This window comes from Asterias amurensis, chromosome 19 (genome assembly GCF_032118995.1).
Source record: "Asterias amurensis chromosome 19, ASM3211899v1".
Classification (NCBI taxonomy): domain Eukaryota; kingdom Metazoa; phylum Echinodermata; class Asteroidea; order Forcipulatida; family Asteriidae; genus Asterias; species Asterias amurensis.
This window is the reverse complement of record NC_092666.1, coordinates 15591400-15618144: the sequence shown is the minus strand read 5'-3', so window position 1 is coordinate 15618144 and position 26745 is coordinate 15591400. Positions and strand designations below refer to the sequence as shown.

Genomic DNA, 26745 nt, shown 5'->3' with positions numbered 1-26745 from the left:
GATAGCTTCAAAAGAAGAAATTATGAACATCTAGACGCATTTCGTGAAGACTAAAAGCCTAAAGGCGAAGAGAAACGTTCGCAAATCGACCCGCAAACTGTCAAGCATAATAAACCTCATAAAATCATCCGAGGACACACCGGCCCCAAAACTTGGCTTCAAGTTGGAACTTGGCCAACGTTGTTGGACGACAAACACTCCTTGTGCATTTAGTCATCAACTGGATTTCCTCAATTGGCTAGGAGGATGTTGAGGTAGTCTTTAGACACAACCATTACTCATACCAGCCGCCTAGCTGTGTTTCTTAACCTTTAATAAGATGTCAAGTTATACACGTTCTCTGGTGAGTAACCCATTTTAATATTACAACTTCTTATTATTTGACAGTTTGCAAACAAAAAGCTGCGCCACAATGTTGGAAAAAGTGAAACTTAATAAGCAACATTTAGTTCTTTTTAAATCACAAGAAACTGTGTTGTGTTTTGTTTGTTCGGATCGCTTTTTACGATGTATTAGCGATTTATTTTTGATATATTCCCAAATAGTTATTCTTTTTATTTCACAAGAAACTGCCTGTCTATGTGTTCGGATCTTTTCGATGAATTGGCGTTTTTTTTTAGATTCTCAAACAGTTTTGCTGTTTATTTCTCAATAAATAGCGTGTGTTTATTGATAGGTGGGATTTCCAGATAACTGGGTTTGGTTTGTTTTCTGTTTTCCAGCTTCTATAACAACATGAAAATTTGATTTTCAATTTGCATCTGGTGGATTTATAGTTCCTATCGTCACATTTTAAGTCTAGGGACCCGGTTCATATCCCACCTGGGATCCGAGCCTAGCACGTAGACAGGGGGTTCCCGTTTATCTATCTCACAAGCTGGCTGTTTGCCATTGCCATTTTCGTCTGTTTTATCAATTTTATTGCTTTTTGAATTGAACGGCTTTGAACTTTGTGTTTGTAATATGATATTGTCCTTGTAACCCAAGCGATGGTCAATGGATAATTCTAGCAAGAAATAAAATGAATACGATGTTTGGTGTAAATATTAACGTTTGGAATCCAAAGGTAATAATATGGCCAGTATTTTTTATTTTTTTTTTTTTACTCTGCTGTTATTTAATTGTATTTTTATTACAATGTTTTTTAGTTTACAATATAAAAAACTGCGTATGTTTGAATTTAAAAAATTCGAATAAATTAGCTCATAAAAAACAGTGGTATTATAGAAAAATATATATCATTTGAATTGAAGTGAGCTTGTTTTTTTTTATATTCCAAATAATCAAATAATATGTCATAAAACACAATAAATAAATAAGAAGAGTTCATTCGAGGAGACAACCTGGTCGAACACATCGTCGAAGATATTTCATTGTATACTTTATCTTAAAAGGCAAACCGAGTATTTGTGCTACAGGAAAACAATCTACATTATGTGTTTGTTTAATTGTAGATACCGCATTGCGTTTGTTACGATGATAACATTCCAGCTACGTCACACCCATTGCTTTCTACATAGACACCAGAAAGAAAAGACTACAATACAATAGTGACAAGAAGACGTCCAGTTACCAGATAAACTCTTGAACCTGCACGTGATTCTTACTAGCGACTCGTCATCACGTGCTTTATGAACATATGGGGGCCCTGTTATTTAATCAAAATTAATACATCATTGTCAGTGACATCTGCTGGTTGTGTGTTTTGTCGCACCTTTAAGCGGATATGCTTTAGCAATGGGAGGGTGCCGCTGCGATGCACTGCTATCAATCGGATATGATGACATTCTATTGGAATTAACACTTCGTTGGCTATCTAGCACGTGAGGGCGCTGTTTATCTATCGCATGTGCAAGTCGCACTGATGCTGTGTTTTCTTCAGTAAATAACCAATACATGTGTAATCTTAATTTCTCCTAAATACTTCTTTTCCCCATCAAACCCACTTCTTTTCCGCAACAAAACCCACAAACGTCTGTCGAATTCAATAGGTTGTGTATCGAGTGACAGTTAGGTATACAGTGGCTGGCACCACATTCCCCTACAAGCAATTTCCTATGCCAAAGGCTTCTGTGCTTGACAACATGTACGGACAAAGACTCCTTAATTTGGACGAAATAAGCTTCTTTTTGCTGCTTATGAATGCCAGGGGATAATGATGTATTGGAAGGGTAGCGTCTTTTGACCTGTATTTGTTTGTCTGTCTGTCTACTCTATGATCTTCACGTCCAGAGAAATCGGCATACTCCCACCGGGAGCATTAACACCGAGCTGGAAACATCCAATCTATCTAAGACAAACATTGGTTTAGTATGATTATGAGTTGCAAAAATCAAGTTGTATATTCAAGAAGTTATGAGTCAGTAACAATCAATGATTTGTCCTTTAGAAAAACCCAATAAAACAAACGTAATTTATAAAACAAGCAATGGCAGCCCATTTTTTTTTTTTTTTTTTTTGAAAGCATGGGCTTGTTATTTTACCTATATTTTTAAAATCCAAGTCTGCGATAACCCGATAGCTAAATATCTTTTTTGCAACTTTTGTTCAAAACTAGATTTTTCAAGCTGACATCTTTACACTTTGAACAAGAACAAGCATTGTCCCGCAGTGCATAACAGATCCTTAGAGAGTATAGCATAAAAGTACTTGTTTTGACCGAGTTGGATCCAATAAATCATTGGGTATTAGCATGGTACAAGAGAGACCATCATGACCGTCGGTAACGAGGGCCGCCTATCCAGTTCATGACGTCATTAGCTGGGAGCCATTTTATGTTGCTGTTATGTGTTTGTAAGTGATGTACTTATATTGCGTGTTATACTGACGTTGGATGTAAGCCGTCAGGGTCACATTATCCCTTTACTTCGTACTTTCTGGGTTTCTTTTTCTTGGATCGGGTATTTCAAACAGTATAGTCCACATGAAAGCCTTACATACTGGGCTCAAATTGTAAGGCTCTTGTTCCCAACAGATTTATCTGCATAGAAATGGGCGGGAACTCATACGCAAAAGTACACGCATGTCATAAATAAAAAATAAGTACATGTGCTGTGACGACAATTAATGTAGTTGATGTATTTTGTTGCTTTTGTGTAGGCCTAGCAATTTTGCTTGTTTAGGTGCTAATGTAGCCTATCTGAGCTTGTCTCCAAGAACGTTTGTGAGTGTGACTAGAATATTCGACTCAAGAAAAAATGAGTGTTAAGAGATGTATAACACGTAGAGATACGTGTGTTGATGCATAGCGCCCTCTACTCGTTATCAACGGACAGTTCAAAACCCTAATGTTCTTATTCTGATGTGGAAGCCTTCGTCCTTTCTCGTCCTTTCCTTCCCTTTCCTTCCCTTTCCTTCCGACTACAGCTATTTCGGTCAGCTTGAGTGGCTTCCACAAACTGCAAAACAACTTCGCTCCCGGGGTCTGGACCATGCACGTAGTCGTTGACTTCCCACTTAAGCGCTTAAGTGTCGCTCAGCCTTTGGGAAAATCTCGCGAGACTCAACGAGGAAGCTATCCCGTAAGACGTTATCTGACAGTTAACCGCGATCACATCGAGGGTTGTCCTGGTTAAAATGAGCTGTCATTACAAAAACATAATACATGTGGATTTATTATGACCTTGACTGCAATAGTAAAAAAGGGTAATTTATTACTGCGTCATATTATTTTTAGTTTCGGGTTTGAACAAAGACAAATTTGACAGAATTTACTCTGCGACCCCGTCTTTGTTGAGCCATCTATAGCCCAGTTGTTGGGTGTCTTTCTATTTTGCCAATGTCTCTGTTCAGGTGCCCAGTATTGCCCAGGGATCATTAAAAAAATACAATAAAAGTGCATGTGACGTTTTACTTCAAATTCTAATTAATTGATAGCAAACTCTCTTCCATCCGCGATGATATTTATGGTGTCAAACACAACCATTAATAACATTTCCATTATGTCATGTCTGTCATGATGAACACAAAACAATCTATGGATCATTAAGCCTTTACTCTGTACACGCCAAGGTTGATGCCAAATTGTGCATGACTCGAATAGTGTTTAGACGTATTACACTCATCACCTAGATTACGTGTACAATATCAACCTTGACAATCAATTTACAAACGTTATAATGAACGCCCCCCAAAAAAATTAAAAAATAAAAACTGTACTCATTAAAAATTAAAAATACAATGTAAAGATTATAACTAATGATACGGCCCTATACAAAGTTGCATGTAGGCCTTCGCTCTGTGCTAAAAGTGGCTCTACAAACGTTTTGCAATTGTTTTGGTAAACAGTCGGGGGGGGGGGGGGTGAGTCTGATGGCGGTAACCCGAAGCAAACTGCTTAATGCAAGCAAACTGTTTACGCCTGAAAAGTTGCAGAAATATCTACCTTTGGTCTGGAGCAGTTTTTTGTTGCACTTCTATATAGAAGTCAATGTTATGATTGAATATCGTGATAACTACAATATATAATTGCTACAAGTTTTAAGTGAAATCAAATCACTAGTAACACTTTGCATAACAAATCAAATTTCCTTTGCCATCGATGTTCCGAAATGTTCCTTAATTACTCTTAATACCAAAAACTCAAAGATGTTTGTGAAGAAGCTGCGACATGTCATGACATGTTCTTTGCTTGCTCTGCTATGTGGAACATTAGAATGCGAGATGGGACTTTTCAAGTGTTAACCAATGGGACTTACGTTATGGTTCGTTCTACTTCCCTAAAGCAGTGTGTAAAGGTCAAACCATAATAGAAGAAAATGAAAAGAAGGTTAAAGCGGTTTGATTCATGTATCAAAACTTTCTGTTTATGTTAAAGGAGTTTTACATACCAACTTGTTTATGTTTGTTGTTGATATTTGCAAAGTTGCGTCGTTACCAGTTTTGTCAGTGACAGTAGGTCTAATATACCTCAGATTTGGGGTCAATTTGACCCAGCATCCGGTCAAACTGACCCAGCATCCGGTCAGACTGACACAGACATTGTTTTTGCTCATTAAACCCAAGTTTTCACGGATTATCACCGAATACATGAGGTTAAATATAAGCATTTTATTTATTTATTAACTTGCAAGAGCTGCATCATGCAATCAAGTGAATAGAGTTGTTACAGGGAAGTACAGACGCGGCGCTTAAAGTTTGAGGAATGGTTATACAAAAACTTGTACAACTTAATTAATAGTGTCTTTGCAAGTCTGGACAAGATCACCAGCAACACGCAAGACATTGATGTTTTCCTTGTAATGATCTGCAAACCCTCTCCCCAGGCGCATTTACCTTATTAAATTTTAAATTTGCGAACCCGCAGTTTTTGAAATGTAATTATGCTTTATGAATACACATAGCAATGGATGAGTTTGATCATTGGGGGTTCATCCTCGGGTTTTATAAACAGTATCTCATTTCGGTTTGGAAGTTGAAATGTCAAAATCAGTTTCTTTGTGAGACCTTATCGGTGGGGTTTTCACTAAAAATTTAAGAAAGCTCCCGCTCCCAGTATTTTCTCAAATGGTTAATCAGCAGTATACACTTCATTTTTGATGTCTTTGTTCAACCTGGCTCTGTCCGCACGTGTTTGTTCCTGTTTACCTTCAGTGCTGCCCATTAAAGACAATTGGCACTATTGGTAATTGTCAAAGACCAGTCTTCTCACTCGGTGTATCCCAACATATGCATACAATAACAAACCTGTGAAAATTTGAGCTCAATTGATCGTCGTAGTTAGCTGCGAGATAACTATGAAAGAAATAAAAAACACCATTGTCACACGAGCTTGTGTGCTTTTAGATGCTTGATTTCGAGACCTCAAATTCTAAACTTGAGGTCTCGAAATTAAATTCGTGAAAAAGTACTTCTTTCTCAATAACTATGTCACTACTTATTTATTGTCCTGTCTTGTTAAAAGTTGCACTTTTGGTTAACTCCTTAATACCTTTTTTGAAGCGTTGTTTGAAATTTAGTGAAGCAAGGAAATAAGTGCAAGTTTGAATTCAATTGGAAGGCTGAATATATATCAAAATTTGTTTTAAACAAATTAAAATTAAGGTGTCCTAATTGCTCGCTTATATACAATTGTTTGTCATCATGGTCCGGAAACAACCTGTCAATCTTTTGTTGGATAACTCATCCTTGTTTAATGAAGCGAGCCTCATGAGTGGTCATCTTTGTATGTCTTAGCATATTGTTCAGAGATGGCCCAAAATAACTGAAGATATCATGAAACAAAATCTTCGTGCGTACGTTCAAATAAAAATAAAAGCTGGAATTGTCCAAAGCCTTTTTAAAAAGCCACGTCTGCTATAGAAGGGTATCTTTTGACCATGTCAGTTCCTTTAATAAAGCTCATTTCTTATAAACGTCATCTTTAGGCTCCGGATCGGGTTGCCGGACTCGGAATAACACATCGTCGGAACGTCCTGTTGGGACTGGGAAAAACACAGCCATGTGCGCAAAACGTCAACTCTAAAAAGGACACAATCGTTGGGTCCTGGGCAAGCAGTGGATGAGTGATTGTCACAATGATGCGTGGTCTGTTTTTGATCTCTGACATTTTGAAATCTAGAAGAGGATGAAACCCGGGGACAAAACAAATGTAGACGGATTGTTAGCGCGAAAATAGGTACAAAAGGCTGTTTTTGACCGTTGTGTATGGATACGTGCGCAATAAGCTTAGGGGTCTGTGACGGTCGTCAGTTTTTGTCTCTAATGCATTTGGATGTTCGGCATGATTGCGTCAGTAGCACAGCAGTGTTTTCAATTCAGTATCTTCTGTTTAATTTGTTGTTGGGTTGAATTCTGTTGTATTTCTTCATCACATATTTACACCCCCTCCAAACCCGGACAAGAAATAAACACACACCACCAGTTTGTACTTCAAACTCTAATAGTTTCAATATTTAGGCCAATGTTGTGTAGTCGAAAGATCACCATGTTGCAGACATGGAAAATGTTTTCCAAGTTACAACAAAATAACTCACTTGACTGAAAGCACAATATTCCCATGCGGCAGTCAGTTTTTTTCGCGGCTGTCACAAACTGACAAGTCGTCGGAATAATTATCCTATCCCACACTTTCTCAATTTATACGCAAAGCCTCGCCAACGGATCCCTGGCCCCGATGAAGTACATCAGTTGAATTAAACAATACTTTTTAAATTATAGGAAATTCTAGCTAGAAGTCTTTTATTATTTTAGTGAGAAATTACCTCTTTCTCAAATCTACGCTGCTACTTCAGAGGGAGCTGTTTCCCACAATGTTTTATACTATCAACAGCTTTCCAATGCTCGTTACCAAGTCAGTTTTTAAATTAATATTTGTTTTGAGTAATTACCAAACGTGTACCTTCCCTTTAAGTAATCAACATTTTGATGTAGCGGTTTATATTCTTAATTAGAGTTTAGTCAGCAAACAGCCGTCGACTTGGGCCGAGCGGGAAGCACTTGACACGACCTACTCGATGAAAATGACTCGTGAAAACCGATCAGAAAGTGTTGGTCAACAAGGCACTGGTGTTATATGGAGTAGTTTCCATTGTGACATTGGAGTGCCTAAATATTGTAAGCACTTGATTCTTGAATTACCTCTTCATTGTTCAGATTTATGATACTGTCAAACAAGCTACACTACGATCAATCTGTATATAGTCACAATGACCATGCCATCATAACAACTAGGTTTCATAACAACTATGCGCAATCCCACAATTTACTTTTAACCTATACTAAATTTCAAGGAGTTAAATATTTATGTATTTTTATTTGTTTGTTTGTTTGTTTGTTTGTTTGTTTGTTTATTTATTTGTTTACTTATTTTTGTAATTTTCTATTTATTAATTTATTTGTTTATTTACTCATAAAATTATTTATTAACATATTATTTTTGATGGATTTTTTCTTTTCTCTTTATAGATTTGGTCACTTAAATTTAATTTGCATTCTACTTACATTATTTAAGTGTTTAGGAATGTTTCTGTTTTTGTTTGTTGTTAGTTTGTTTTAACACTGTGCAAGTTTCTCAAATTTTTCACTCCTAAAACTGGTTCTATCTCAAATAGCCCATGCTCCACATTATTTTTTGTTTCAGTTGCCAAATTTTAATGTACATAGACATGTTTTATTTATAGTTAACTTTCCTATCTTTTTGGTACATGAATTGCTTTATACGTATTTTATTACTCGTTTTATTACTTGTATTACAACCAGATGTGGGGAGGCAGGTCTATGGACCACAGTAATTATTTTGCTTTTGTTTCTTTTGTAGCAGCAGCAGCAGCAGCAGCAGCAGCAGCAGCAGCAGCAGCAGCAGCAGTGGCGGCGGCAGCAGCAGCAGCAGCGGCGGCGGCGGCGGCAGCAGCAGCGGCAGCGGCAGCGGCAGCGGCAGCGGCAGCAGCAGCAGCAGCAACAGCAGCAGCAGCAGCAGCAAATCTGTGCACAGTTTCCAAACCCGATCACGTGGTCACCCATCCCAATTAACAGCATGGTCTCTGTATAACTTCTTTTTAATTCAAGCCCCTGGCTTATAGTTTCGTTTTCTTTCCAAAGGGCAAGGGCGTCCTATAAAGTTCTCTCCCACATAAAGGCACAAATGAGGAGAGGTTAAATATCTTATGAATGAGACTTTACGGGCACCAATTAAAGGCAACGACACAGAGGCAATTTGGAGTATCGGGCATGTTTTTCCTTTTGCAAACTCTCTTCATTGGTTTCCTTGGGCTAAGCGGTCCTTGGATTTAACAAGATGATATTATGCTAATCATGCAAACCCTTGTGTCGGTTAATGCCTATTAAAAAAAACCTGCATAAATGGTCATAAAGACAGGCCCCCTTGAAGAAGTGATCCCATGATATTGCAGTTTTGGGATGGGATCTTTGGTGCCCAGTATTGCCATCGATAATTGTTTTGTCAAGGTATACCTCAATTTAAATTAGCAGATAAGTACGACAGTATTGTTCCACACTCAATTTCCGCTGGATGAGGCAAGAAGCTGTAGCGAATATTTATGAAAATCGAAATCCGTTTCTGGACAGATCTAATCACATAACCATGTCATTAGTAACAACAGGAAATCAGATATGTTTAATAGTAACATGCCAGTGGAAATAGACACCTGAGCCAAGTATTGAACTTAAAGAGGCACGCGGGTCGCTAAATCCACCGTTAAACAGAGCTAACGTTGAGTTATCCTGATGTGTTCTGGAAGAGCGGCCCAAGCGCCTCGACACAAGACCATCATAGTGTGGGTTCGAGTCTCACTCTTGCCACTAAGCTCACTTGGTGAATACGTATTCTACCTGGAAATATTTACTATTATTGTCATGTGGTACGTTATTTAGCTGGCGTCCAAGCCAAACAATGGTTAAAAAGGTCAATGGAGTACCTGTACTTTCATCCAAACCGCCATAAACAAAACCTGTGACACATTTGTATGCAAATGGTAACTGATCACGTTTTCGATACAAATTAATGAGTACGTTCACCGTTTATTGGGCCAATGCTTTCGTACAAATGTTTTTTCCCGTCCGTTTCGAAACAAACCTTCCTTTAATAGATGTTAAATTTGCATCGGGGATAAAGAATATTAATTATAGTTTTACCCATATATACACCGATGTATGTTAGCACTGTATACTCAGCTTTCCCGAGTTCTGTTAAAAATAAATCACTGTGACATCTTACTCAGTGGGACATTGTTTTTCTTTTATCCCCAAGAATTAAATTCGGGCCGTTCCTCATGCTATTGCTCGCGTTACGTCGACTTGTTTTCTTAATGTTGTTTACTTCAATCATAACATAATCTCAGCGTAATCCAGTCAAGGAATATAATTCAGTAAACATTTCCGTTTTCTGAACAGTGATTTTCCATTGGATTTTCCGTAAAGTGATAACGCGGAACCCCCAATGCCATGTAAACAATCTAGTTCCAATGATCTACTTTATGTTTCATTGCGACGCCATATCAGTGTTATTGTTGTCATTACTCGTATGACGTCACGGGTGTCATAGTCATATGATGTCGTTCACGAGTCATTAATATTAACGACCAATATGAAGGTCTGATGATGTGTGCCAATGAGGGTGATGAGTGTTTGTATGAGGATATCAGGGCAAAACCTCCAACACATCAAACTATAAATAACAATAGTAGAATATTTTATATCATACTGGTAGAATGTCTAAGATAGGGTTGAATAAATTTCTATTATATTCTGATTATTAACCCGTGATAGTAGAATATACACCATTAAACTATAACTTTTTTTGTTTTGTGACAATGACGTCAGATCTTTACTGATGACTCAACTACCATCCCTGTCTTCAGTTTATCACAATATTTTTTTATTTCTACAACTCGGGACATGGGATAACTTCCCGCTCTAAAACATAGTCCCAAGCTCAATTTTACCAAGTGTAAAAGTTTATACAACCAAAAGACAACTTCATTGTCGTCTTACTTAAAGGCAGTGGACACTATTGGTAATTACTCAAAATAATGTTTAGCATAAAACCTTTCTTGGTGACGAGTAATGGGGAGAGGTTGATGGTATAAAACATTGTGAGAAACGGCTCCCTCTGAAGTGCCATAGTTTTCGAGAAAGAAGTAATTTTCCACGAATTTGATTTCGAGACCTCAGATTTAGAACTTTAGGTCTCGAAATCAACCATCTAAACGCACACAGCTTCGTGTGAAATGGGTGTTTTTTCTTTCATTATTATCTCGCAAGTTCGACGACCGATTGAGCTCAAATTTTCACAGGTTTGTTATTTTATGCATATGTTGAGATACACCAACTGTGAAGGCTAGTCTTTGACAATTACCTATAGTGTCCACTGCCATTAAGATTGGCTTTACAACAGACGCAATTTGATAAGATATAGTCGCCCCATGGCTATTTAAACAATGGCATAATTAGCAATAATGATGAAATGACCTTTTCTTATTTCAAATGTAGCAACCCCAGAGATGTAACACATTCCCGGTACGCATTATGATAGCTACGGCTGCTGTTGGGTCGACTTGTCCAAAACGTCCCAGAACGCTGCGTTAGAAACGATATGTGGTCATGCGTAGGCGGATCTTGTATTTCATTACAAAGTCGACTTATTAATTGGGACCTGGACGATGGAAGTGCGAGAATTTTCAGAAATTATTCTAGCAAAAAGGTCGTTGGTCTCTATTTATTATAATATGTACATTTTTAAAGTCTCGCCTGTGTTTTACATTCATGTTGAAACTGTATAATTCAGGTTTTTGCTTCAAGGACAAAAACCAGTTTCACCTCCCCTGATTGTCAAAGACCATTTTCACTTCTGTTTGAAATTTAGGGCTGCTAAAAAGCAGACAATTATTGGATTTGCTAAACAACTTAATAACAAACTTTTTTTTGTGTGGGGCCTCTGATATGATATTGTGGCATTACCTTAATTCTTTTGATGAGTGTTGTGCTCAAGCAGCTCTGAAACTTGGCAAACAAAAACTAGCTTTTAATTCTCTGTTATTGTTTGTGCTCAGAGAAACGTTACTGATTCTTCATATTATAAACAGCCAGTGGCCTATGATTGAACTGTTACTTTTTGTTAAATATTTTATTAGCTTGAAAGCCAATAAATAATTAAACAAAACAACAGTTTCTATAGTAAACGGTATAATAGCGATTACAGTAGAAACTGTTAAATTTGGAAAAGGTGAATGAATGAGGCGTCATTCACCATGGCAACAATATTAATTGCATTGCGCTCAATACAAAGGTTTCTATTGTTATTATTGATGGGGACTCTTTTGTTTGAAAAGGATGAACAATACACAAGAGGAAGAGTTAATATGTCATAAAAAAACAACAAAACAATTTTAATTAATTTCTTGACTGTTGGGATTTATGCGCCGGGTGATACGAATCTAACCGTTGGGTTTGTTTGTCATCTAACGAGCGGTAAATTAAGCCAATAAATTATCATAGTTTTGGAAACTAATTACTCCCATGCGATTTTATGAGTGAAATAATTAGTGGTGGTACCCAAAGTGGATTTGTGTTTGCACATCAATCGCAGTTGTCTTAGTCCAGGAACCAGCCATAATTATAGATCATGCTATTGTGACTGGTAACTTGTTTTGATCAGCAAAGTTTCCTCAATTTGTATTAAAGAATCACAAAAAAATTCATTAAACTGACCCAAAGTGTCCTCTATAGTTCATGCTAAGTTTGCTTAGCTGACATAATTATCTAATTGTGACGTCACAGGCCAGCGCCCCCACTTAGATTGAGCGCAGGACATCGTCAATCAAAAAGATAAGTTTGGTTCAATCGGTTATTTTCGGCAACAAAACAACAAACAGTAATCTCTTTCTTGTAAAGGCATTTGCCCTGACACTGTTTTAATCACTGATTTATAGCGCAAGTTAATGGCGTCTTAAAGTTTTAAGCCCAGCAAGAGACATGTGACGTCACACGCTAGCGCCCGCACTCAATTAAAAGGGTAATATGTTCTTCAGGTAGATTACGTAAAAAAGTCTTTTTCATTTGAATTATTATTTGCCTCTTCAGTTGAGGTCGTTATTCAACTTCACTTTGGGGCGAGCGAAGTTATACATGATAATAATCAAATAGTGTTAGTGTTGCCCAAAATCGGCATTACTCAACTAGAGATTTCTACGTAAAGCTTTATGAGCTTGCAGGTTACAAACATTGTTTAATTTTTTTTTTTAATCTTATGAACGTGTACGGACAACTACTTTCAAGAAAGAGAGAGGGCACGAACATAAATAAAAACGCCTACACAATTTGAATTGTACTTAATTTAAACAATTTATGAACCTATTATATAAAGATACATTTAATGCGCCCCGTACTCTGACAGAGCACATCTAAATATAGTTATTGTCAACAAACGCCGAAATAGGAGTATTTTGTATAATTGTATTGTATGATTCTAGAAAATGTCATCATTGCGAAGGGCCGATCTTTGGAACGTATAGAACAATTACAGTTACTTCACGTTCCAACAAAATGGGGATCAATTTATGACTAATTTAGAGTAAGTTGTCAACAATATGGTCCTCTTCTGCAGTATCAGTGGAATCATATCCAGTTCTACATCTCTAGCCATCTAAACAAGCACAACTAGTTAAGCAGCTTTTTTACATCACTTCAACCCTATTCACCCCAGGCGAGGATATACACAGTGTAGCACGCTGATGTGATATCATCAACAACCATTGCTCAAAAAGGGAAGAGAAAAAAGCGGAGAAAATCAACTCCTACGCACAACTCGTCGCATGATCAGCCAACTAAAAAAAAAACCTAACATTGATTCCAACGTTATACCTGGACAGCCCGGGACGCGATGTCATATTTGCTTGTCGTGTCGTACACACTCAGCGTGTCGTACGAGGGAGTATAAAGCCGTATCCAATGTGAGCATACCATCAGAGTCATTTAAAGTGCTAATTAATGTAACGTGTATAGCAGTCGCTCTCTGTGATCGCAACAGGTGGAAATCGTGGGACATTTACATTGTGTACAGCGTAGCAATACGAACGTAAGTGTTACTATTAAGTTCTTATTGGCGACATTCATGTGAATGTTTTCTTTAATTATTCCAGGGTTTTAGTTTTGGAAGGACGTCGCATAACCCTTTTGTTATCTTGTTTTATCGTTGAATCCAATTGGCTGTCATGAAAGTGTGTTATCAACATTGCGTCACGTCCTCAAGTTTGTGTTGAAATTTTTGACATTGGTGCTTTACGTGAGCTCAACAAAACTCTAACAATACATATTTCTATTTTGTTGGTGTATGATTCGTATAACCAATGCCATATTCAATATTAACAACGCTGGGTGCATGTCAAGCTATACCATACACAAGTAGCTACAGCACCGTGGTTAATTTTGATTGAGCGTTTAATGATGGACAGTTGACTTCTCATGATATATCTTTGTTTTACCTCAATGCACGGAGCAATGGCACGGGGTAAACGTGTTGGATAATTGTGTTGTTGATGCAGAAATATGATATCTTATCCAAAGTGACCTGATTATTGTATTGGATATGATGAATGCAAAGTCAGTCTACAACAAGGTTAAAGCATAATCTGATTGATGCCATGGTTACCGAGTGCTAAAGAAAAGGCTTTTGATAACAAATAATCTCCTCAAGATTTGATGATATTGCTCCGTTTGGAAATATTTCGAATGGTATAGATTATCCTATAATGATACCCGTATTCATTTCTCATCGTTGTAGACCTTCATGTTTTGAGTATGGACAGATTGCAATAACACATTGGAAAATTTGGTATGTCTATATGAATGAATCCTCGCTTACACCTCAAACAAAGAAGGTGTATATTAAATTATAATAGTATCACAATCTAAAAATGTGCGCCGATATCATCATCGTGATTATTATTTAAACGTAGTGTTATTCAGAATAATATTTCTTGTAAACATCTTGAATTTCAAGCTATAGTCTTTACATTCCACAGTTGTAACAATATAAACACGTCTTGAGAAAGCTTTTCAAACAGTTTAAAGTCTCCGTATTGTTACGAGTAGCCATGCCCTTTCTCTCTGTGGCCAATTTCATAGAGCTGCTTAAGCCAAAAAAATACTTAAGCACGAAAATAGCTTGCTTATTTTACAGATGTTACTGGCCAAATGTCATGCCATATCCATTGCTTTTAACTGGTATTTAGCTTTTGTTTACTTAGCATAACAATTGAGTGGGGTCTTGGCCAGTAATCTGATTTTACTAAGCAATAACATTTTTACTTAAGCAGCTCTATGAAATTGGGCCCTGATGAGCAATACAAAACTCCGCACATTGAGTATCTCAAGCTTGAAGCACACAACATCATTACTCAGCATTTAGCAGGTCAATGCATTGCGTGGGTTTTGAACACTCGCCATTACTTATTTGAAACACTGTGTCCACCCACAAAAGACAGCTCCATTATTCCTTTTAGTTCGATGAAAATCCATGTTGTGGGATTCTGAAAGATACTGCGTGGATCATAGCAGACTATCTGAACATAAACGACACGGCCACGTGTATAATCGCCAGTTTCAAAACACATGCTCTCAATGGTCCGAATAACAAATCACAAAGTTACCAACATCCGTAGGTGTGCTTTTGACAATAGTTAATTAAAATTTCACAAAACGCAAACCAAACGGGGACCTAAACGTCCTAACTGCAGTTTTTTAAAATAAATATTATGCTAAAAAGGACCGCATTATTTCCCGCCAAAACACGCTTCCTGCCTTGTTTTGGAATTGTACCTTTCAAGGAGTTTTGATTCGTGGGGTTCTATCACTGCGAACTCAGAGATACAATCACGTCTTGGTATCCTGCTAATATTTTTTAAACGCAAAGTTTTGTTAGCAAAGTTGCGTGCTTAAGCTCTATTAAATTAGGCACTGATTCTTTACTCCGTAAGCGCAGAATACCGCGGTAAGCAGAGCCGTTATTCGGCCTTGGTTTTGAGGAAAGTTGTTCTCATCCATTTTGAGCAGTACAGTGTAAAACGTCAAAGAAAATTCACATGATAACTGCTACCAACATCAATTTATTTTTTAAGTTAAAACATCGACCCATTAATAGTTTGGATCGCTATTTTTATGAAGAGTGACATGAGATATGACACAGTCGGCAATAACCTATCACGCATTTAGACAGTAATCCCATTCATCACCAAGGGAGTGAAATTTAAACAAGAAAAGAACAAAACGACGGGTAAACGCATTTCTCATCTTTCATCAATAAAAAGCAAACTTTCAAAACGATTTTTAAAAATCATCTTCTTTTAAACGACAACGTCATCACGAAGCCCCTCTGAAGACGTCATCATGACGTCATTACCGGTTATAGTCTCTAAAGTCCCTGCGTTTGTCCCCGCTCTTCATGACGTCCGGATAATTAAATATCGAAGCAAAACGTGCGCCATACGTGAAACTTGTATAAAATTGGCCATCGCCATCGATGTCTGATGACCCGTGTATAGACGCTGTATACCCGGCGCAGGAAGATTGATTATAGGCCTCGCTGTTCATTATATCAAGGCACGAAACCGGACAGAATTAACCCGAGATTTCATTGAATCCATCCGGATTGGACATCTTCCTATCAACAATAACAGCGGAAACATCAACTCTTAACTTCCTTAGTTACCGTGGCAACCGCCTCCGTTGCTGAAACGAGCGCGAAAAGTACGTCCACGCATCTGAAAGCACAGAATGTTACGTAGATGTTGTACTTATGAGTGTCAACCATAGATAGCAGACGAAGTGCAGTCCGGCCGGCAAGTACAGCTCTAGATCTAGTCGGTCAGGCGCGGGTAAGGTGGCGTAGTTTGCACCTCGGCATCTGCCTCCCACACGCTGTACATTTTATAAAGTTAAATCGTGTAGAATTCTAACGTAGATTGAGGGTTTAGTCAACGGTTAAACGTTCGAAAAGGTGAGTTTGTGAACTGTTATTGCGAAGTGATGTATATTTTAGTACTTTTAAAAAGTAACTGTTCTTTTGAGTTTTTTTTCTTGTGGCTTCTTATTTTTTTTTTAATCAAACCGCACCTGAGTGATGACAGTCCATCGTAGAAAAGGAAAAATATTGTTTGTAATGTTGTGAAACCTTTTTTTCTCAAAGGTTTCCTTTCGTTGGGAACCTAATCAGAAAGTTTAAAGTCTTAAAATGCCGAAGCCATTTTGGAAATATGAGGTTATTTATAGAATGTCCTGGTTTTTTCCATCATTACTGAAAAAAAATCTTTGAGGTATTTTAAGAAGCAGTGTTATTGAGGAGCTTCAAGATATAAATACATTTGGCTGTAGGTCTTCAATGTTGATGGAAGTTGATGGACGGTTGATGGAAGTGTACATGGTTGGAAACTACTGGACTGAGCTCTCTTGTTTGTTTTTACTTACTGTTCTTAAGATATTTAGCTGCTGTCTTTAAAATGTTGCTTTCTTATTGCTCCTCAACCCCAAACCCAAATATCTTATATTAGTGTTGTTTCTGGTAATTCACAACAGACCATTAATTTGACATTGTAATGTGCAATGACAGCATGTGCTAGGAGTATTAAATAACTACAATTACGTACAACAAATAAATTGCATTTACTGCCAATCCTCAGACTCTTTCCTAAACTTGACTTATCTTGACACTTCATCTTCTAATCATTGTAGGACCTGAAATTATACGGTGGAATGAAATGTTGATAATGTTATAGGTCATATGTGTGCTTTGTAATAAAGCTATGCTTTGAAGTAACAAGAAACACTGAACATGGTTGATGAAGGATTCAAACTGACCTGCTGTCATTGGGCTTCAAGCTAATATGGGTTCAGACATCTGCTCAGGAATTGGTGGTTCGAATCCCACTCAATTTGGCCAGTGGACCACTGTTAAAGGAGAACGCTGTTGATATTTAACTTTTGTTATAATCACAAATCACTGTAGCTGTGTAACAATATTAATTCACATCATGAGCCTTGCCTATACTTCGAATTTTCTCAAGTTTTGTTGTTGTTTTCTGTCCTTGGTTATCTTGCAGTAAACAAGATCGTTTACTTTGATGTTTCAAAATGTTCTTTATTCTGTTTTGATTTGCAGTTATCTTCACCATATCAGAGGTATTAAACACGATCATCGTTTACTTTGGAGTTTTTAAAGATGTTTTCATAAGTGTTTATTGTCCTATTTTGATTTTCAGTTATCTTCACCGCATCAGCGCTCTCAACCGTGGATGCCTTGTCGTGTACAGCGTGGACCTAAAATGATGCACTATCGATGTTTAGATCCACCTACAACTCCTCAACATCAGCCAGAACCTTCACCCAGTGCTAGCATCCCAAGTCCTGCTACACCTGTCTACAACTCAGGTACTTAGTTGGTTTAGTTTATTTCGCGTGGTGTCCACCGAACTGGTACAGCTCTCCATAGGGTTCTGTCCTGCACTGCTGTCCATAGCTCTGCTGTCACCAGTAAAGCTTTAGTTAGTTTAGTTTATTTCGGGTTGTGTCCACCAAACTGTGATGGCTCTCCATAGGGTTCTGTCCTGCATTGCTGTCCATAGCTCTGCTGTCACCAGTAAAGCTTTAGTTAGTTTAGTTTATTTCGGGTGGTGTCCACCGAACTGTTATAGCTCTCCATAGGGTTCTGTCCTGACTTGCTGTCCATAGCTCTGCTGTCTCCAGTTAAAGCCTTAGTTAGTTTAGTTTATTTCGGGTGGTGTCCACCGAACTGTTATAGCTCTCCATAGGGTTCTGTCCTGACTTGCTGTCCATAGCTCTGCTGTCTCCAGTTAAAGCCTTAGTTAGTTTAGTTTATTTCAGGTGGTGTCCACCGAACTGTGATGGTCCTCCATAGAGTTCTGTCCTGCATTGCTGTCCATAGCTCTGCTTTCGCCAGTAAAGCTTTAGTTAGTTCAGTTTATTTTGGATGGTGTCCACCAAACTGTGATGGCTCTCCATAGGGTTCTGCCGTGCACTGCTGTCAATAACTCTGCTGTCTCTAGTCCGCTGTCTTTCTTCAAATCATCTTAGTTGGTCAATTTTTTTCTGTTAGGAACACAGTTTGCTGTGAATGAAACTATTATCTTAGCAAAAGCCACTATTACTCCAAAATTCTTCTCCTGGTTTGATAGCATTACAATCCACCCTTGTCAAAGCAATTCAGCAAAACTTAGAAAGTGCCAAAAATATAGTGCATATATCATAGATGGGTGTGAGGTAAAACCTACTTATTATTCTTTATCCCTGATGATATTGTACCATCTATAACAAATATTTGTCTATGTTGTGTTTCTATTTTGCAGGCAACATGGCATTCCCAGACTGGGCCTATAAACCAGAGAGCAGTCCTGGCTCTCGTCAAATCCAACTCTGGCATTTTATCCTAGAGCTCCTCCAGAAAGAAGAGTTCCGTGACGTGATTACATGGCAAGGAGACTATGGAGAGTTTCTTATCAAGGATCCGGATGAGTTAGCCAGGGTATGGGGAATGAGGAAGTGTAAACCACACATGAACTACGACAAACTCAGCAGAGCACTCAGGTTAGTATCCAAACCCCCATACCCCCCCCCCCCCCCTGTTACTCTCAACTTTCTTGAGTCCTTCAGAATCAATCAATGTAGATAATTTGTTGTTGATTTAGGCATGCTTGACATTCTGCTGCACAATGGTACAGGGGTACACAACTCCAGTTGGTTTGGAGGATTGAGGCAATAGGGAGCCTGCATAAATCAGCTGTTCCATGGTTTGCCCTTAACTTTCTAAGTGACTGATCAGCTTTTTCATTAGCCCATAACTCACATTAAAAAAGGGATACTTACCAACACTTCCAAGCCAGTTGGACTTCTTGGAGAGATTTTTGACTGGTCCTCTGGTGTTTTAACTGGCGCATTCAGGGAGAAGACGCTGCATCCCTTTCTTCTACCATTGTTTATTTTCTACCAACTTGTGTAACATTGACAATGTTCCTTTCATTCTCTTCTACTAGATATTATTACAACAAGCGCATCCTTCATAAAACCAAAGGGAAGAGATTCACCTACAAGTTTAATTTCAGTAAGCTGATCTTAGTGAACTACCCTGGAACAGACATGAAGTATATCCCACAGTACATGCCTCCCCAATCAGCCCCAGCCAACAACCCCAGCTCTCCAGATGATGTCATTCTTATTGATGAACAAGGAGGTAATGATAAATCTCAGGATCGAACCGGAGGTAGGACACTCAGTGAGTCTTCCAGTGACTCAACGGAATCCCTCGATGGCTCAAAGAGACCAAGACCTGTGAGGCAACGTTCTCATAGCCTTGGTGATGCAGAACCGTTAGGTGTACCTCAACCTGGTATGAGGACTGAAATGCAGCCTCCTATACTCCCAATGGATGCCAGACCACCACCTTTCTCTCCAAGCTACCCTACCCTCAGACCACCATTCTACTCTCACTCTTTGCCTGCAAGCCCTTGCTACCTTTCTCCAATGCCTAGCCCAGCCTCAGCGTTAAGCCCTATTTTCACAGCACCATGTCCAAGGTTTACATACTCCCAGGCTGAGATTCGAGCCCATCAGGAGGCACAATCCCGACTGGAGCATGATCGTGTTACAAAGCTCCGTGCTCAGATGATGCCTCGGACATTTGCAATGCCCATGACCCAATCCCCAGGGACAATCTGGAGAACTCATACAGAGAATGAGGTTCGGATAAGTGGGCTAAACATATCCCAAACTGAACAACAAAGACACGAGAACGTGATACGCATTCCAGAGCGTCCGATGCAGTCTGAGCTTTACCTGAGAAGAATGAATGAACGTCGACAATCTCAATTGACTCTCTCCTCACCACCTGAGATCAAGTTAGCTCCCTCCACCATCACCTCTCCACCCAATGATAATAACACCATGAGGGTACCTGAACCAGTGCGTCCATGGCAACACTCACCAAGGAAGGCCTCTCCTGATCGAGGGTACTCCAGCAATCTCTTGTCTCCACGACGATCACCAGAAAGGACCCGAGCAGAAACAGAAGTCAAGATGGAGAGTCAAACTGATAGACTCACTCAGAACAAATCTGAGAAAACTCAAAATACAACGGCAGAAGAGAAAAGTGACTTGGAACGCAAAAATCAGGAGAAATGTATTCCAATCAAACTTCGTGTCAAGCGAAAGTGGAACAGAGACAATTTCCGTCCTCCTTCGTATCAAGAGGTGGAACCTAAATCTCCCAAGATAACTCTTGAGCCTAAGCCATCCTCCCGATCCCTTCCCTGCACCCCGACACAAAAGTCAAGTAGTTTAGGTACAGTCTTCCAATTTCCTCCAACGGCTGAAGATCCAGAGGAATCCATGAGGAAGTTCAGAGACTTCTATTTTGACACCGGACCCTTCGACACCGGAGCCAGTCAAAGCGCCGGTTGCCCCCAGCCGATGCGTGTCCTTCGATCTCCTGGTGCTGTTAATACAGTCAAGTCAGAACGCTCATTTCGACCTCATCTCTTGACCCCGGATCGTGGCTTGGTACCTGAAGGAAGTCTGGTTAAAGTTGAGAGTGATTCGGTTCTGAGCAAGAGAAGACCCCAGATGAAAGAGGTATGGATAAAACGTGAGCCTCATACTGAATCAAAAGACCAATAGGTCTAAACACAAAATAATGTAATAATTATGTGTCAACTCTTCCTTCAACTGATAAAGCTTGCACATTAAAACAGGGCCTCATTTCATAAAGCTGTTAGACATGGATGACTAGTGAAATCCTCACATGATTCACTTTGGCTGGTAATCTGTGTATGCTAGCCAAAATGGTTACTGCTGAGCAAAAGTAAACCGGGAACCAGGCGATCCACGTTGCATAATTACAGCTTATTTTTAACCGGTAATCGATGTTTCTTAAGCAGGTTTTTTCTGTATTTGGCAAGTTTTATTCTAAGCAACTGATGTGATAATGTCCCAATGCTTAGCAACCAAAATTGCAAGCAGAAACTGTTAGCAGCTCTATGAAGTTTGGCCCACAATTGATTTGTCAATACTGAGTATTTCACACTTGTTGGAAGTGCAAAGCTTTACTTGTGTTTAAGTATGCCCCAAAATCATGTGTTACAGCACCTATGCTTGCTTTGAATCTAAGTCTAGTGAATGAAGGCTGGGTACCATGTATGCTTATTATTTCCTTGTAATGGAGCTATATAACAACAAAAACTTGTAAATAAAATTTCAAAATAGTTTTGTCTTTTTTTTTTAAAGGGATACGTATAGTATAGTTTTTAAAGTCATTTTTTAAAGGCATCACACGTTTGAGTAGAAATCATTTTAACCAGAATTTAGAAAGAAATTTAACTTTTTTTATTGTTCTCCCTTTTTGATAATACTAAAGTCACAGGGACGAATAAGTTGTTTAAACTTGCCTCTTTTTTTGTTTGATTTGTATGATGTTTACAAAAATCATGATAAAACGTTTCCACAGTAACAGGTAATAATTATGGCTTCCAGTTTGCTCTTAATCTTCAAGCTGGAGATTTTTAAAGTTTAAGTAGATATTTTACTTTCAATTTTACTTATTTCCTTAACAAAAAAAGAGGAGAAACAAGTTACCTTTTTATAAAAAACAAAAATCAAAAACATATCATGTTTTGTATTGCTGATTGTTTAAAAAGAACAATGCCTTCACCTGTTTGTTGTGACAGTTAACACCATGCCAACGCTCCAATACCACTTACCTATCATGTTGTCCAAGTTTTAACTGATTTTATCTATTCAGTTGAGTTATCTAATGTATATGATAATTTAATTATCAAGTAATAAACTTGGTAAACAATAAATAGTTCGAGGTTGAATAAAGACAAATTTACGTGAGTGGGATTTGAACCAACAACTTTACCATGCTGACTGTCTTTCAACTGAGGGATGCAGCCCTATAGGGAGACCACCAGTATTGAGCTAGATAGCTCAGTTGGTTCAAATCCCGCTCTAGTCAATATTTCTTTGTTCAACCCCATGACTCTTTGGGGGAAACCTGTGCACACTAATGGACAGTGTCTTTCAGTGTGCCCGAATTGGGCATTTCACTCCCTGGGGTTTTGGAACTGACCATTCCCCAAGTGCCGGTAGTGGGATGCAGACATATAAACACTGCTTTTGAGAAAGGACAAGGATGGTTGGAGCACGTTCATGATGGATAGGCAAGGTTAACAACGAGACCAAATTCACTTGAATCAATTTTGACCAGAGGCGAAACTTGGGGGCATCATTTGTCAACATTTGCAGCGGTGTGACATGATGTTCACGCCCTTTTAAAACTGTAAAAACTGTACACCTCGAAAGTGTATTACACACTAGAAATATTAATGCAATTTTTTTGATTTTCTCAAAATTCGTTTGGTTTAACTTTGTACTGTACCTTTGTATTGCGCACATTTTGATGTTGGGGTACTTTGTTTTAATAATCGCATTAGTGCACCGTGAGACGTCATTCCTGTATTTGCATATCAGGAATTGGCGCTTCCACAGTTTGGCCAATAAGACGGTGTTTAAAGTCATGAATATGTATGAGGTAATTAATTTTTTTTGTTTTCTAACTTTTGGGAAAGAATTGATTTCATCAACTCCAAGTCATCGTAAAGTGCATTAACATATCAATCAAGTTTCAACTTACGTGTGACTAACTGAAAATAGTAATTGAAATTGCGATTTCATGGAAAAACACGCTCCGTTCCCATCGAGGGGTACGCATTAAGTGGGGCTTTCCATCGAGGGGCGCGCATAAAGTGGGGCTTTCCATCGAGGGGCGCGCATAAAGTGGGGCTTTCCATCGAGGGGCGCGCATTAAAGGAACACGTTGCCTTGGATCGGTCGAGTTGGTCTTTGAAAAGCGTTCTGTAACCGTTTTTTATAAAATCGGTATGGTAAGAAAGATGTAAAAGTAGAATACAATGATCTACACAAACATGCCTCGAAATTGCGTGGTTTTCGTTTTACCTCGTCGACAAACACGTTCGGCCATTTATGGGAGTCAAAAATTTGACTCCCATAAATGGCCGACCGTGTTAGTTCGTGACGTAAAATGAAAACCGTGCAATTTTGAGTGATACGTGCGTGGAAGGGGTTCGCCCCGGTGTTCCTGGTTGTGGCTGCTTAATGCGCCGTAGCACCTTGTAAACCCTTATAAGGTGCTAAATAATTCGGTCTCACCATTCATCACTGCAATTACATGTACCTATCTTTCTGAAAGTTTGTGTATACTCAGCGCCTTGAGTACCTTGTTTGGTAGATACGTGCGCTATATAAGACTTCGATATTATTATATCATTATATTCTACTTTTAAAACATCTTTCTAACCATATGCATTTCATAACAAACGGTTTCAAACGCTTTTCATAGACCAACTCGTCCAAACCCAGGCAACGTGTTCCTTTAACTGGGGTTCCAAGGTCAAACTCAGTTATGAATCTTGTAAAAAGATGCAGTCCTTATGAAAATGTAACCTTTTCAGGTGGGAAAAATAACTTTCTTTTCTGTTGTGAGCTCAACACAAAATTAATACATCGCGAGTACAATTCATATCTGGAGAGGTCTGGTTACAGACCCTTGTGGGAAGACTTTGATGTGAATTGAGGTTGTATTTTGGGGCTTGGGGGTTTCAAATGACGGAGATGCAAAGTGATCGTCAGCATTTGACGCAATTGCCGTGATTTATGTTAGCTCTAACGACAAGGGAATAATCCACTCTAACGTCTAAGACCTGGCAATCTTGAATCTATATTCAAATCTGTATTTGCATTTAGACAAATAAGTTACCTTTGAAAGTCTAATTCGTCTTATTTATTTGAGGGAATTACAAATCCCAGTATCTATTATTTATTAAGCTGTTTCCATAATCTGTCTAATTGTAAAATTGGAGTCCAACCAAATGTCGCAGTTTTGTTGCCATAGGGACGACTCCGTGAATACGTTGCATGACATGCACTATCATGAAAGGGGGGGGGGGGCAACATTCCTGAACCCCTCGATCTGTGACGCTTGTTATAACTTAAGCTCACTTGCACAGGACTATACTTTTCCAAAACAATTAGGAAGAGCTCACCAGTTCCAACCGAATTTGACTTGCAATGGTCAATATAACTAGGGTATACAAGTTTTTATACAAAGTGTTTCGGCAATAGTGTTCAGGGACTTAAAGTGACGTTGACAAGTTAGTTAAACAAGAACGTATTCCTTTGGTTTTTGGAAGCGTTCAATTGCTTTAATCTTATATAAATGTAGATACAAAACCAACCTGTTAAAAAGAAATAATTTCTAAGGGTGGTAGCGTTTTTTAAGATATCGGCGAAAATCCAGAGCTATTTAGTCCTTCAAACTAGAAATTAAATCCGGAGCTATTTAGTTCTTCAGATTGGACATCAAATCGTGGCTGTACTGAAGAAAGGCAATCATGCCCATAGAATTTGCCTCCCAACAAGGTTTTACGTGCACTTCTTTCTGGACAGTTCTTATGGTGTATGCACCTATTTACTACAAAGTATTATTATTATTATTCTTCACTTAAAATGTTGCTATGCCTTCTGTTCATTTGTTTTTGTTTTTATAAATTACAATTAATTTTTACAGACTATAAGGGCATATATTCTTAATATTTCCCTTTAATAATGTAGGTATTAATAAGTGATTGCAACGTTTTCGTAATACTCTCGTAATTAATTAAAATATTTTGTTTTTCTTTTATGCGTTTTGGAGTAATTTCTTCTGTATTGTAGTAATTTATACAGTTATCAATTTGTTGATATTAATCAATTAGTTTTATCTTATATATTATTGAAGTTTAAGTTCATTTCGTCATTGTATTTTGGGTAATTTATTTCGATGTACATACTATATAAATTATTTTGTTCGTTTTAATTTGACCATGACTACAGGCCATCTAGAGTTGCTTACAGCCATGGCAGATATTGCTAAGGTTATCGATCAATTCGGAAGATTTTTTTTCCAGAAGATGTCAGTAGTACCAGCTCACAATTTCATAGAGTTTCTTTATATTATACACAAAAGTTTAGCCAGTGAAAATATGCTAAGCAGAGACAGACATAATTTACCTTTTGTGTGACATATCCCCTGCTTATACTTAGCAGAAGAAAACAAAAATGCTAAGCAATATTTTTGCTAAAAGTGGACTCGGTAAGCAATTCTACTATTTGGTTTTGATTGTAAAATGAATAATGCATTATGACGCATGCTGCATATTGTTACCAAATATGGCGTATTTTGGATGAAACGCGCGAGTTAAGACGCACACCGTAATTAACGCCTTCTCTTTTGGACTCCCGCTTTCGCTTCCGACCTTTTGGCATAATAATAGACCAAGAGGGCGCTCTAACATTGAACTTATTTTACAAAACGCTGTGTTCATAATCAGTGGAAAATTAATGTAAATATTTGTCCCTTTCATTGCAAGGAATGTGGAAATTGGAAAAGAACAACAGATGTATTGCTATTCAGCCTAATTTTGTGTTTCTGTTTGGCTTTTTGTTGACGCTATTTATTGGCAGACCGGTCACTTGTACTTGTGTAATTTGGAATAAGAAGGAATAATATACACAGATGAACTAATGACTTATCCAAGGCCTTTTTCTCGAGTCTGAGGGCATTAGTGCACAACAAGTGACCAGGCATCGGTTAACTTTCGTGTTCTCCACTCCATGATGGTTATCCTTGTTCTATATAAGAATGTGCCGAGTTTTCGCTCTATGAATCGTTATTGAATTTCATTTCAATTCAATTCAATTCAATAATACGTTTATTCCATACTCTTGTTCAACAAAAAAAGAACAAGACAAGCTCACTTTAAAATGTTGAGGATTACATTTCTCCTCTTCCGTGTCTCTCTGAAAGCACGACGTGAGAAAGCAAGAGAGTGTTTCTTGGCAAGGATAAGGGAAACCAATGCCACTTGAAACCCATTCTCGTGGGGCAACCTTCGATTCTAATATTTAGTTACGTCAGTAGTGTGATCCCTTTAAAGATCTGACCACAATACTTTTAGCCTCTCTTCAAGCCGTTATGAAGAGGGCACTTGTCTGTCTTCGGATATCAAACTAAAAGCTCACATGAAGATATCCTGGTGTCATCGAGACGATATTCAAAATGTTAAATCGTGAAATTAAATCCAGTATTAAAAAAAAAAAAACACGAGAGAGGGAGAGAAGTATTGTTCGACTTTATGCGATAGTCGAGGGTGATCGGTACTAATTTAATCA

General features: G+C 38.2%; 1 protein-coding gene across 3 annotated transcripts in view; it reads left to right on the top strand.

Moving 5' to 3' along the window:
* LOC139951365 (uncharacterized) overlaps nucleotides 1-25954 on the top strand; it is a 52953-nt gene extending 26999 nt beyond the window's left edge. For all 3 annotated transcript variants that reach the window (XM_071950231.1, XM_071950230.1, XM_071950232.1), the window contains 3 exons: nucleotides 17709-17877; nucleotides 18813-19050; nucleotides 19497-25954. In XM_071950231.1, the coding sequence (XP_071806332.1) occupies nucleotides 17742-17877; nucleotides 18813-19050; nucleotides 19497-21135 (2013 nt within the window). In that variant the 5' untranslated portion in view covers nucleotides 17709-17741 and the 3' untranslated portion in view covers nucleotides 21136-25954. The remainder of the gene's footprint in view (nucleotides 1-17708; nucleotides 17878-18812; nucleotides 19051-19496) is intronic.
* Nucleotides 25955-26745: the final 791 nt, after the last annotated feature.